General features: G+C 35.0%; 1 protein-coding gene across 1 annotated transcript in view; it reads left to right on the top strand.

Annotated features, from left to right (window-relative positions):
- Positions 1-15,307, top strand: part of LOC109108377 (low-density lipoprotein receptor-related protein 8-like) — a 46,768-nt gene that overhangs the window by 4,236 nt on the left and 27,225 nt on the right. Inside the window, exon 5 of the mRNA XM_042719318.1 lies at positions 6,753-7,205. Coding sequence (XP_042575252.1) covers positions 6,753-7,205 — 453 coding nt within the window. The remainder of the gene's footprint in view (positions 1-6,752; positions 7,206-15,307) is intronic.

Consider the following 15,307-nt stretch of genomic DNA (forward strand, 5'->3'; position numbering starts at 1 on the left):
GTTTTTGGCTGAAAATGTAGTGTAAACGGCCCCTAACATTGTTGCTTGTAAATTTGTGGACTTCTGTGGTCATTTGAAACTATTTGTGATAGCACTACTTTAAGGAAGGACATTCGTCTGACTGGTTGTTGTGTTTTCTGACTTATTTTGCTTTTATATTTGCCACTTTGTTTATAATTTGTCGTTTTATTTTTTGATTATTTTGCACCTTCTTAACAACTTAAAAGTTAAAAAAGTGAGAAAAAACTGCCTCAGAATTGTCGTTTGAGATACGACTGAGTGTCACCTCTTCAATATCTTCAAGTAATGTCCACCTCAGACCTTGTTCCAATCATGAATCAAAAATAATACGAAATAAAACTAATAAAAATGAATGTATGTTTGAATGCTAATTCTCTTCTGAGTTTTAGTACTACAGACTTCCCAGCTCTATACGTTATGCTATGTTATTAACACACATTGAGCAGGAGGTGCAAGTCTCTGACTTATTCCTGGTCATAACTCTTTTGCCATCATTCAGTATCCATCATATCCCTCGCTTTACATAAATTAGACTTGCATGCACTGTAACAGAAAAATGCTCCTTACCAGTCACTGATTCAAAACACTCCGCTGGTACAGTGTTCTCTTCCTCCTCAGATCCCTCCTAATCATCAGCGTTTGCAAGCAGTGGGTAACTTATTAAAGTCAATCTCTCTTTGGCTTGTGGTTAATTGAGTCTTCCATGTATTGAATTATGCATGATTCTCTTGAGCAGGTTTGATTATCAGCCCCTCTAAGAAGCTCAAATTGCTCATCATGTAAAATCACATGCAACATCCTGCATAGCATTTCAAATCTGGTCACAGGCTATGTGCTCCGCTAATTACTGTTTACTGACAAACATCAGCATTCAGCTTCTGTACCTGATCTATTAGCTGTTCAAAAACATGAAAGATATCTTAGGGTATGTTCAGAATACTAGCATACTTCTCACGACATACTGTGCAAGTGTACACTAAATACTGCTTGTGGTATAAAATATTTTTTCTAAGGTCATCTAAGACCGCTCTGAACTTATTATGAAAACAACTCTTTTCTATGTGAATCTGTTTTAAAATGTAATTTATTCCTGTAATCAGCATTACTCCAGGTTTCAGTATCACATGATCCTTCAGGAATCATTCTAATGTGCTGATTTGATGATCAAGAAACATATATTCTTAATATAATCCATGCTGAAAATAGTTGCACTGCTTGATATTTTTGAGAAAACTGTGATCTTTTTTTTTCATTACTCTTTGATAAATAGAAATGTAAAAGGAACAGCAGTTATTTGAAATAGAAGTCTTTTGTAATAATACAGTATACTGTAAATGTCTTTACTGTCACTTTTGGTCAATTTAATTCATCCTTGCTGAATAAAAGTAAGTATTAATTTCTAAAAATATATTTTTTGTACAAATATGTAATTATTATTGAGAATATAAATGTATTTTAAATGGCATTATTAAAATATTATGCAACAATTAACGTACCTAACATCAATGAATGCTACATTATTGTCACATGACCTTATTACAAGCATGTTTACTTCTGCTAGTGGCATCCAGTTGTAGTTTTGGAAATAAAACCGTTGTTTTGCATTTCAGATTCAGTTTTAATGTAAAAATGTCTTCACTTTTGGTAGTCAGATCAAATAATCTCAAGTCAAAAAATAGATATGAAAACACAGTTTATATAACATTTGGTTCATTCATCACACAGTAAATGGAAGGTCAAGTGCAGGGCATTGTGGGGTACAGTATTCTGTTCAACATGGTTGTTGTATACTGAAATTTTTAGTAAATGTAGTAGCTCATCCAATTATTACATGGAAGGTTTCACTGCACACAGTATATATACAAAATTATATAATAGAGCAAGTATAGAAGTATGCTAGAATGTTACTCCAAACATTTACAGTAATATTTTGGATTAAATAAAGTCATGCTCTAATTTGACAGCATATTGTATATAGTATAAACTTTATATAATATACACTGAATATTCTTTCTTTCATATCCTGGTGCTCTAATTTGCATAAAGGCAATGAACTATAAAAAATAAAACCCCCAAAAAAAATATTTGCTATTTTGTTTTTGCAGTATTGTTGCATTACTTTAGCGAAAAGGGTCAAATATTTATTCTAGTCTGAAACAAATATTTTTGAATTTGATAAATTTTCTAATAGATTGAATACATTTATTTAAATAAATTTGAATCCAATTAAATATTTTTTCTAATCTCAGGAAAATGTCTGGATTTTGTGTCTGTAAGTGTAACTGTTGCATGGAATTACTGAAACATGTTTGGCCCTGCTTTTGAGTACAGTTGTGCCCAAGAGCATCACCTGGTATATTGTATAAAAACCACACAAGAAACATTGACTCTGGTGAATTGTGTGTTCAGAGGCTTTCAGCGGGCGCTAGTAGAGAGTAATGTGGGTGGACTGGTCCGTCATACCTCTCTCCCCCAGGCTGGCCGCGGCCCACAGCTTCACCTCTACTAATCAGAAGCTCTCATCATCACGACAGAGCAGTTTCCAGGGAACTGGGTCAAACTGGTTTCACTCCAACATTCACTACTGATTCTCCTTAGAAGCACTGCTGACTGGGCTGCAGCTCAGAGCTATAGAAAAATCAATCCAGATCCATTTTTCACTCAGATTCCAAATCTCTGCCAAGCATATTCATCATTTTCCTTGCCTTTTCACCTTAAATACCTAGAATATAAGTGCTTCATTTAAATGGACTGATTTTATTGTTTTTACTCCAAGGGTTACTCCAAAGTGATTTCAGCTTAGAAAATTAGAAATTGCTCCATAAGGTTTTGCAGTAGTAGTAATATAGCAATAAAAAATAATAAATTATAATATATTAAAATGTCATAAATGTAATCAAATGTTTCACTTTACAGAATGTGGCATTATCAGAATTTCAGGTTTTTTTAAACACTGTCTAGAAAATGTATTATAATTTATTTCATTTATATTAACATACAAGATGCAAAAAATTAGAATTATATATTTTCCAGGTAGCATTTTGCACAATTACTTTTTTTAGTTTGGTATCAGTAAAAAAAAAAAAAAAAAAAATTTTAAATACAAATTTGAATACTTTTATGCAGCAAGGACACAATAAATTGCTCAAAAAAGTGTCAGTTTAAATGTTACAAAAGATTTCAAATAAATGCTGTTCCTTTGTTCTGTGTAAATTCTCTATTCTTAAAAAAATCCTGAATAATGAATGTATGATGTACAGTATTACAGTTCCTACAAAAATATTAAGCAGCATAACTGTTTTCAACATTGATAATATTAAATGTTTATTGAGGAGCAAATCAGAATGATTTCTGAAGGACCATGTGACACTGAAGACTGGAGTAATGATGCTGAAAATTCAGCTTTGCATCACAGGAAAATCATATGTTTTAAAGTATAGGTGATATGCAATATACAGTTTCAGGATTGCAGTACCTCCACAAGCCACTGCTGACATTAATGGTTTAGTAAAAAATTAACTATAATGTCAGTTTAAGTAAACAAGAGTTTAAATTTGGACTTGGCTGGGAAAATAAGGCAAATTCGGAACTGAAACAGGGTCAGGCTATGAGGGATATATATAAGATATATATATCTTTTATAAGATATATATATCTTTTTTGTTTGTTTGTTTGTTTATTTTTTTGTTTTTGTTTTTTGTACTGCATGTTAAAATGCTGTAGGGATTTTGCTTCCTAACTGGAATAAATGAATCATCTAAATGGAGGGAGTTTTGGCACAATGATGATAATTGCCTGTTCCCACGCATTAATCTGCACTCAATCTAGGCTAATCTCAAGCCAGAGGCCTTTATACTGGAGCTGAGCACATCATTCACAAGCCTCTTGAACATGCGTCAAATACAGGAATATACTGTAAGATAAAATCCATCCACAATTTCTATTAAAGAGAATTTCTGAAATCAAATATCCAAATTAAACCCAAATTCAACTTCATTTAAAAAAATCTATTGAACAGTTAAAGAAAAGTTAGTTTGCAAAAGTAAAGAACCCAGTATACTCAAGTAAAATTAAAGAAATCTTTTCAGGTTTAATTCTTAACTCAGTTCGACAAGGTCAGACACGAGTAAAGACATGAATACACTGGAGTGCTGAATTGCAGAGCTGGTGCAAACATCCACATCCTTGTTATAAGAGGCTTTATTAACTGTCCTTTCTACACTGCTGTTAGTTTAGCTATGTGTTCTTGAATTGATGACATCATACATTTTAATGCATTCAAAAACTGACAAAACCTTTTGCATTCCTGTCAGTTTTGACCCGGTGGAAAGTGAGCTTATAAAATGGTCACGCAGAAGAAATAATGTGCCGCGGACATGCATAAATGAGTCGAGAAAGCCATTTGCGAAAGCGAATGAATTGCGATGCTCGGGTAAACCGCTATAGAGTTGATATCGCTATAGAGTTAGAACCGGTGAACACGTTTTACAGGTTTCATAGAAAGAGAATGATAGAAATCACTTTTTTTTTCTTTTTTTTTTTTTTTGGAACCTGTGATACTTTTTTCTTTGATTCTTTGTTTAATAAAAAGTAAAAAAAAAAAAAAAAACAGCATTTATTTGAAATAGAAATCTTTTCTAAAAATATAAGTCTTTACTATCACTTTTTATCCATTTAACACATTCTTGCTGAATAAAATAATAATAAAAAAAAAAGAAAAATTACTGACCACAAACTTTTGAATAGTAGTGCATATTGTAACACAAAATGTATATTTTGAATAAACACTGTTCTTTTTAACACTTTATTTATCAAAGAATCCTGAAAAAATATCACAGGTCCCAAAAAAATATTAAGCTGTTTTCAACATTGATAATAAATCAGCATATTAGAAAGATTTCTGAAGGATCATGTGACACTGAAGACTGGAGTAATGATGCTTAAAATAGCTTTGCTTCAGTGGAATAAATTATAATGTAAAATAAATTAAAAATGGAAAACTTTTATTTTAAATTGCAATAATATTTCACAATATTATTTTGTGAAATAATATTCAGTATTTTTATCAAATAGATACAGCCTTGATGAGCATAAGAAACTTCTTTAATAAACATTATTGATCCCAAACCTTTGAATGGCAGTCTATTATACTGTAAATAAATAAATAAATTCTCAGGTAACCTAAAATGTACATAATTTAGTCATGGGTCAAATTAAGCACATTAAAGTTAAAAGTTACACACTTTTTTTTGTGTGTGCGCTGTACAGGTCTGTTATAAAGAAAGTTTTTGCTCAGGTGCCCGAAATGTCCGCCCAATAGAGAAAAGTTTTGCTCAGCAAGAAAAAAGAATTAGAGGGAACATTGTTCATAACTTAATGTTTTTCAAATAAAATGAAATTGTATGTGATGAATAACTTCTCACTAATGAGAAAATGCACAAAATTGTAAAACCTTTGGATGTTACTTCACTTAAAACAAACAAACAAACAAAAAAAAAGATTAAAATATGTGTATATATATATATATATATATATATATATATATATATATATTTAAATGATTTTATTTTCTTGCATCCCAGTGGATGTAGTTCATGAAAACGTGTTATAAAATGTTTCATGGACTACAGTAAAACCACTGTGATGCAAGAAAATATATATACGTTTTCAATATTTATAAGATATTTTTTTTAATATATTGTATTATGAAATTCATTAGAATACAAGTTGAGTATATCAAGGCCTTATAGTGAGGCTTACCTTAGTAAACGCCTCTAACAATTATTAAAAAACATTCTGTCCATTAAATGGATATATGCTGAAATATATTTTTCTCTTTGGTGTATATGACCAAACTAACTGACCACAGACAAAATACATACAACTGTTGAATAGCACATTCTCCTTAATCTTGTTTCTTGTCTTTCTTTTCCTATTAGGCTTCTCCTGTGTTCCTCTTATCTCTACTGTCAAATCTGTTTCTTAGAGATTCAATGAAAATCTTGCCTTTGATCAGCAGGTCCTTCAGTCTATCTTTATGTGATCTCTTAAGATCCCTCTAGTACATTAGCAGCTCTTCTGATCTCTTTTGAAATCTCTCAATTGGGATTAAAATTAATAGTTGACCCCAAAATGAACAATTCACCCACATGTCATTCCAAATCAGTTTGACTCTCTTTCTTCAGTGAAACATTTGAAAAATGTCCTTTTTTTCACCCTAGTGTGGTTTTGGACTCCATTGACCCCATTGACTTTTACTTTTTTATTTTTTGGGAGTTAACTATCACTTTAAATTTAACAGCCACAATATGTGAGTCAATATGTAAATAAATTGCGACACTATATGCTTTGAGCAGTGCTCTACATTATAAATGTCTTTACTGTCAGTTTTGCTCATTTTAATGCAGAGATGCTCAAACCAGGGCTCTGGGGCCAAAGATGGCCCATGATGAGCCTTTGATTTGGCCCAGATTGGCATACTGCAAAAGGAAACAAAAAAATAGGGGGCAAAATATGGCATTGATGCATACCTTAATTTTTTTTTTATTATTTTTTTTAAACATTTTATATATACACACACTTATATTTAACCTTTAACACTTAACTTTCAGAAAATTTATAAACATGCAAACTGAATGGTGACTTCATCATTAAAGAAAAAACTTTTTTGCAGACTTTGAAAGAGCTACCACTCTGCAGGAAACATAGTTGATGCTACACATGGCATTCAGACAGTCTCTTCATTTGTAATTGGGCATTTCTTAATCAAGGCTTTGTTTTCTCATCCCCAGATGCCAGGTCCTGCTCAGCGGGGGAGTTCCAGTGTCGTAACCGCAAATGTTTAGCACCGGTCTATGTGTGTGACGGTGATGACGACTGTGGAGATGGCAGCGATGAGGAGAAGTGCTCTCCGCCCACCTGTGGGCCGCACGAGTTTCGCTGTAACAGCTCAGAGTGTGTGCCCCAGCCCTGGATCTGCGATGGCGACCCTGACTGCGCTGACGGCTCTGATGAGTGGGTGGGGCGATGCGGGGGCGGGTCTGGACGGCTGGCTCCGCCCCCCACCCGGAGACTGCAGTGCGGTGCTGGAGAATTTCGTTGCGCCAGCGGGGAGTGTGTGAAACTTGCCTGGAGATGTGACAGGGACCCTGACTGCAAGGACAAGTCAGATGAGGCTGACTGCCGTGAGTGTGCACTCTCAATTACTTCCTGTAGAAAGTTCTTTGATCTCACTGTACAACTGTCACTCAAATACAGTATGTAGTTATATACTGATGTTCAGGGCAGGGTTTTTTCTTTTTTTCATTAGTACAGATTTTGCTTGCCCTGACAATATTTTCGTTGACTCACCACAGTACGTATTATATATTATATTTTAAATTTTAGTAATTTATATTTATATATGCCAAGAAAAATATAGGTCACACTTCAGTTTGGGAACCAATTAACAATTAAGCCTCAATAAACTACTAATTTTCTTCTTAAGTTTAAGTATGGGGGAAGATTAAGGAATATAAAATATGATCATGCAGAATAAGGCATTAATATTTGCTTTATAAATACTAATAAACAGCCAATATGCTATTAATATGCATGCATAACATGCAAGAAATTAAATAATTGTCATGCTACGGTGATATACACGCAAAAAGAAGATGAAGATAAATGCAAATAGTCTTTTAATAAATCCAAACAAATGTAAATCCAGGACGGACAGGCAGGAGCACATGTAGGAAAACATTTAAAAATACTGGACGAGGGAAAACTGAACAGGCTACACTTTAAACACAGGAGCAAATGAAGATAATTAATGACACACACCTTAACTAAATGACATAATCAACAGGAGACAGAAACTAGGTCACACAGAGTACAAAGGTTGGAAGAAAACAAAACAAAAGTCCAACTTGGTGTGACAATAATAGTGAGAATTGGTTAAAAAAGTGTTACCAAAATATTTTAATTTTTTTTTTTTTTTTTTTGCAATAACCATAAATTAAACCACTGTAAAGTCATAAATATACACTCACCTAAAGGATTATTAGGAACATCATACTAATACTGTGTTTGACCCCCTTTCGCCTTCAGAACTGCCTTAATTCTACGTGGCATTGATTCAACAAGGTGCTGAAAGCATTCTTTAGAAATGTTGGCCCCATATTGACTGTGGGGCCCATTGCAGTTGATGGAGATTTGTGGGATGCACATCCAGGGCACGAAGCTCCTGTTCCACCACATCCCAAAGATGCTCTATTGGGTTGAGATCTGGTGACTGTGGGGACCATTTTAGTACAGTGAACTCATTGTCATGTTCAAGAAACCAATTTAAAATGATTCGAGCTTTGTGACATGGTGCATTATCCTGCTGGAAGTAGCCATCAGAGGATGGGTACATGGTGGTCATAAAGGGATGGACATGGTCAGAAACAATGCTCAGGTAGGCCGTGGCATTTAAACGATGCCCAATTGGCACTAAGGGGCCTAAAGTGTGCCAAGAAAACATCCCCCACACCATTACACCACCACCACCAGCCTGCACAGTGGTAACAAGGCATGATGGATCAATGTTCTCATTCTGTTTACGCCAAATTCTGACTCTACCATCTGAATGTCTCAACAGAAATCGAGACCCATCCAGTCTTCAACTGTCCAATTTTGGTGAGCTCGTGCAAATTGTAGCCTCTTTTTCCTATTTGTAGTGGAGATGAGTGGTACCCGGTGGGATCCTCTGCTGTTGTAGCCCATCCACCTCAAGGTTGCGTGTGTTGTGGCTTCACAAATGCTTTGCTGCATACCTCGGCTGTAACGAGTGGTTATTTCAGTCAAAGTTGCTCTTCTATCAGCTTGAATCAGTCGGCCCATTCTCCTCTGACCTCTAGCATCAACAAGGCATTTTCGCCCACAGGACTGCCGCATACTGGATGTTTTTCCCCCTTTTCACACCATTCTTTGTAAACCCTAGAAATGGTTGTGCGTGAAAATCCCAGTAACTGAGCAGATTGTGAAATACTCAGACCGGCCCGTCTGGCACCAACAACCATGCCACGCTCAAAATTGCTTAAATCACCTTTCTTTCCCATTCTGACATTCAGTTTGGAGTTCAGGAGATTGCCTTGACCAGGACCACACCCCCTAAATGCATTGATGCAACTGCCATGTGATTGGTTGATTAGATAATTGCATTAACCCTCTGGAGTCGATTAACGCGTATACGCGTTTTGGGGTATTTTCTCCTGATAACCCCGAAAAGAACTTAAATTACACTTTCAGTTTTGATCGTACAGATAAGTGCAATACATCAATCGAATCTGTAAAGGGGTCTACTTTTTTTTTGTATACAGACATAATAACAACAAAACTTTGTGCACTTATAAAATAAAGATAACAAACAAGGAGTGCTGTCTGCAGCCTTTGTCTGCGCTGATCTTCAGATACAAATGCGTCATTAAAATGAACTGTAACTCAGTGAATACTCAACGAAGAGACATGAGAGAGATATCTATAGAAAGCCTGACATGTCTACTTTTAAACTAAACAAGTGCTGCTGAAAACAAATATTCTGTGATAAAGTAATCCATATGAAAACAACGCGATGTCCGTTTTTCACATCCCCCTTCATTATCTTCTAATGCGACCACGCCCCCCGCGCCGAGCGCGCTTTTGAGATTCAAATGTTTCACTGAAGCGCGCGGGCTTTTGAATACGCCCACACAACAGAAGACAACGCAGCGAGATTGTTCTTCAAGTTTTTTTTATTTTACTGTTTTTTATTTTACTGTTTGCTTCGCGATGAGAGGAATAAGACATAATTCACCCCAAAAAGATGTGATGTGGTTGAGGATTTGAGATTTGGATTTCCTCAGAAAAAAGAATGAAGCACTTTATTCAGCAGAGTTCATAAAACATGAGTAAGTCTCTTTTTATTTATTTATATACTTGTACTAGTTTTCACATAACGTGTAAACATTTTACTAGTTAGACTTTTTCCAAAGACTTTTTCCAAACTATAATTCCTGACTAAATGTATAATCAAGTGAAATATTATGAAGTTTCAATAACAATATACACCACTATACCATTCAAAAGCTTGATGTAAATAATATAAATGTAACAATAAATGTAACTGTAACAAATGTAACAATCATTGCTGCTTCTTTCAATTTATCCCCCCCTAAAAAACCTAAAAAAAATATTCTCAGCTCTTTTCAACATTAATAATAATAATAATAATAATAATAATAATAATAATAATAATGATGATGATGATAATAATAACAATAAATGTTTTTTTTGTAGAAAATAAGATTGTTAAAAGGATTTCTGAAGGACTGTGTGACTGGAGTAATTATGCAAAAAATTCAGTTTGAAAGTCAGCTTTGATTTTTCCTAATAAACTGTTTAACTGCACTCACAAGTGAATATTAAATTATGTTGTGGGATAATTAAATGTATTCTAAATAAACTACAAACATAAAATTATATAGATTTATTTTGTCCTCACATTCTTTCTTGTAACTCACCCCTCTCAGTGACACAGCTGACTGAATGGCTCATTATGCAGCTCATTATGCAGGTCTTTTGTCTTCTCAGGTGTGAATTCATGATAGTTGACGCCTACTCGCATATGACTTTTACCAACAAAAACTGTCTTAGAAAATTTAAATCAATATATTGTTTTCTGTAAGGTGAGTAAACAAGATGATTTTCACATCATTTAGAAAAAAAAAAATTTCTTGGCTACAAGCTCCAGTTCTCAAAATTCCTGGGACCCAATTTTCTGTATGTGTTTTAATTGCCTTTTTCAAGTGATTTAACATTTTTAGTTTTTCACTAACCACGCATAACATTTTTTTTCTCAAAAACACAATCATGTACATTCATGCTGCTCACATATTATTATAGCCTAGTTTGTGCTGATTACAGTGAGATTAGACTTTAGCCATTTAGATATTTATAAGAAACTGAAAAAAGCACAAATGTCAGGGCATGACAAAACTTCTCCAGGCCCACAACATACCCTTAGACTCCAGCCTGTAATGAGAAATTTAACAGGTGTTCCTAATAATCCTTTAGGTGAGTGTACTTTTGCTAGAAAATTATGGCAGGTTGGTTTATATTTTCACTGGCCCTGGGCCCCAGGGTCACCTGTAGTTGATGCTGATTGTTTTTGTGCCATAAAAGTTTTGCACCCACCCAGTTTATTATGATACCTTTGCAGGGCTCAACAATAAGGTCTGGCCGGTGGCCTGGAGTCAGTGTTGCATGAGACAGTTGACGGACTGCATTTGTTTTTATTCCTTGCCTTTTTAAACATTAAAGAGAATTGAAAACATTTATGCTCAGATTGCATGAGTACTGAAATGAGTTTTATTTCGCTTCATTACGTCGTATTGTGCTTGAACTAACAAATGCACACAAAACTGTCAAAATGCCAGTCTTGGGGAGTATATGTAAATATCCAACACCGCTGCTTATTTCTTAAGTGAATGTAAACAAAAATTGGATGTGTCTTGGATCTGTGCGTTAGGTCTTAAAGTGACAGCAGACCAATATACCTGCTGCTCCTGTCATTAATGTTAATATAATAACAAAAGACAGAAAAATCACTCACTGCTTTTGACCAAATAACTTTTTGTAGTTTTCATGAAGATGAATCTGTATTAATTTTATACACGCTATGTAGCGTTATTTTACATTTGGTAACTAAATTCAATTCCTGTAGTACTTCTTACCTTTCTTACCTTTTTGAAAATCTTAAAGCACTGTTTTTGATTTCACTTGTACCTAAAATGGTGGTGTCATAACAGACTTATTTATTAGAATACACGGTTACATGGGTCAAAAACAATAAAAACAGAAATTGAAAAGTTTGAACCAATTGCCAGAGAAATGCTCTTTCATAACAGTAACATTTAAGAGGATGTGCAAGAATGTGGATTGATTTTGTAGCATTTTTGTGTGTGTGCATCAGCTCTCTCACTATTTGTCTTTTGGTACGTTGCATGGTTCATCTTTCTTTCTCTCAGACTCGTTTTTCACCTACTGAACTTGCTGGCTGCTGCATTGATGCACACAAAGCAAACACTCCCAGTGAATGTGCATGAAGGTGCTCGGGATCTCCACCACATTTCTTGAAATATCTGTGCAGGAATCTCAGCAGGAGTTCTCATTGTGAGGGCCACACGACCCCAACAATGTTTCTGAAGGGCACGTCGCTCTGACATGCTCCGATGGGAATTAAATTCTCTTAGATACTGTGAGGTTTTGCCAAAGATGGAAGGCGACGGTTCACGGCAGATAATTTTTTCTGACTGCCTGCCATTTATTATCTATTCCACCCACACCAAGACAGTTTGTATTATTTAAGCCATTATTGCCACGTGACTCAAAGCATTTGGAGTGGAGACACACTTTAATTTAGTTTGACAGTGATGGCACACACACCATTGTTGTGTAGCGTCATAGAACAATGATAGCTTTTTCATGCACTTTTGCAGTACGTTAGCCAAGTGTTTGTGTATTCATGTAGAGAACAATGTTTCTGATCTTCCAATGCACTTATTGTATAGAAAGGCTCCTAAAGCATTCTGGGGTTAAATGGGCTGCTCAAGGGCACAGTGGTGATGCTCATGAATGTAGCGACTACATTGCACAACCAACACATAACACCATTTAACTGTGTGCCGCATCATAATGGGTTAAAAAGAAAAGATTTGACTTTGAATTAAGCTTCGGTGGAAGCATGTATCTTTCACCGCCTGATGTGACAGTTTGTCAGTTTATGGAAAAAAGATGAAATTATTTAAATTGAAGGGATTGAAAATATTGTCATTACTCAAACCCGTTAGATTTTCTTTCATCTTGGAAACACAAATAAGGATATTTTCTGACAGATTTCACCCCAGTGAAAGTCCACACACTCAAAACTTAAATGCTTAAAAATTTTTTAGCAGTAGCAACAGAATACACGAAGTGAGCAGTTTAATCCAAGTATTCTGAGAAACCTCAACGGTGCTCATTGATTGTGGCATGTTGAGCTCAACCTTTTGAGCTTCCATTGACCATTACTGACGTGCTCAATGTTTCTGCGTTGATCAATTATTATCTGTGAATAAAGCCTCAGTTAAATCTGTCCAGCATATAAAGCAGATGTGTCTCTTCAGAAGATAAACTGCTCGATTCATATGGATTACTACGATGTGAACTGTGAACTTTATGAAGATTGAAAGTTTTTGTAGAATGGACTTTCAAAAGAGGGACAGAAAAGTTTCTCAATTTTTAATTCTCAAATCTCAATTTGTGTTTAAAAAAATGAATGAAAATCACATGGGTTTGTAACAACATGAAGGTGAGAAAATTATGACAGAATTTAGATTTTTGGGTGAAATAAACCTTAACATAAATACATTTAAGTAAATGCCTTTTTTCTGTTTTTTATAACAAATAAGTAGTTATTATTTCAGCACAAAAATATTTTATATGCAGTCATTCATATTTTTTAATAATGCAATAAAACGTTTTTTATTTTTATTTTTCTTGGATATATATTTGGACATATATTTTTTGTAGGGAGGGCATTTGATTCGATTCATAGCAAAGTACAGAAGCAGCTGCATCACATTATTTTTTCAGTTGAAACCAGAATCAAACGATACATATCTTAAGCCTTTATAAAATATCTGATAAATATAAAACTAACCATCTACATGAATGCGTTTCTAACATTACATGGTATTACCGTCTACCGCCCAGCCCTAGTTATGGTATTGCACAAGATGGTTTGTTTCGATTTTGCAATTTTATTTCATATATATCAGCAATGACTCTGATGTGCATCAGAAATCAGATTTGTCAGAATGCTTTTAAAATCTCTGGGCTGCATCCTCCTCTGAAAGCTGGGGAAATTCAGATTTCACATCACCGCTGTCATACTCATTCCCCAGGCACCTCTGATAGAATGGAGCTGCCACAAGGTGTTTGTTATCTAACATCGAGGTCTAAGAAGAGCGGCTTTGGTAAACAACAAGATCCCAGGAGTCATGGAAGAAACACAGGTGCCTGGGAGAGCACCTGATTTTAATTATGATGCATTCTCGTACTTGGCTTCCATTGGCTAGATAAGCTTGTTTTAAACCTGCTGCCTCTTTCTTCATTCCCACCGTCAGGTAACATCCAGGTCAATTACGATGTGGCTTTGCCCAGGCCGGAGGGAAAACGGGCGAGCAGAGTGGCACGTGCGTTACTAGGCAACCCTTGGGCGTGTGTCCTTGAGCATCCTTAAGCCCTTGAAATAAAGGGAGGATACAGCCACCACAGACTGCTCCATAATCACGTTAATCCCTCATTCTTAAGCAGTGATTCAGGGGGTTTTACTTTGAACTTCATAATGGCCAATATTGTTTGTCTTCTCAGTGTGTTTGCTTAATTAAGCCACAGGTCTCCAGAAACCGCACTAGAGGTGTGTTTGTGGGGTTTTTGTGGCCTTTGAAAGTGCGGATTTGTCTTAAATCTTACTGCAAACACAGAATACTCATATACTGTGTGTGTGTGTGTTTGCAGTTTTAGTCAAAAGGTTTTCATACACTTTGCAGAACATGCAAGATGTTAATTATTTTACCAAATAAGAGTTATCATACAAAATGTATGTTAATTTTTCCTAAACAAATATCCTAAATAAGACATTTTACTTAAGATGTTTACATAGTGCACAAGACAAAACAGCTGAATTTATAAAAATTACTTACTTAAAAATTATTAATAATGTGTGTATCATTACCTAGATGATCTATAACTGTTATCCATATTTTCACGCTGAGGACAACTGAGGGACACATATGCTATTATAAAAGTATTACAACTATCACAAAAGGTTAAAATGATCACTGATGCTACAGAAGGAAACACAATGTATTAAAGGGTTAGTTCACCCAAAAATGAAATTTAGCTCATGAATTACTCTCCCTCAAGGCTTCCTAGGTGTATGTGACTTTCTTCTTTCAGACGAATCCAGTCCGAGTTATATTAAAAATGGTCTTTGATATTCCAAGTTGTGTATTGGCACTCAGCTTGTGTTGCAATGCATCCGTCCTAAAGAAGTGAAATAAAGCACATCCATCCATAATAAAAAGTGCCTCACACGGCTCCGGGGGGTGAACAAAGTTCTCCTGTAATGAATCGATGCGTTTTTGTAAGAAAAGTAACCATATTTAAAATGTAATAATCAATTTAATCTAGCTTGCGCTCACTGTTGTAAAACGGAAGCAGTTCCGGATGACGTATGAGGTCA

The sequence above is a fragment of the Cyprinus carpio genome, chromosome B2 (genome assembly GCF_018340385.1).
Source record: "Cyprinus carpio isolate SPL01 chromosome B2, ASM1834038v1, whole genome shotgun sequence".
Lineage (NCBI taxonomy): Eukaryota > Metazoa > Chordata > Actinopteri > Cypriniformes > Cyprinidae > Cyprinus > Cyprinus carpio.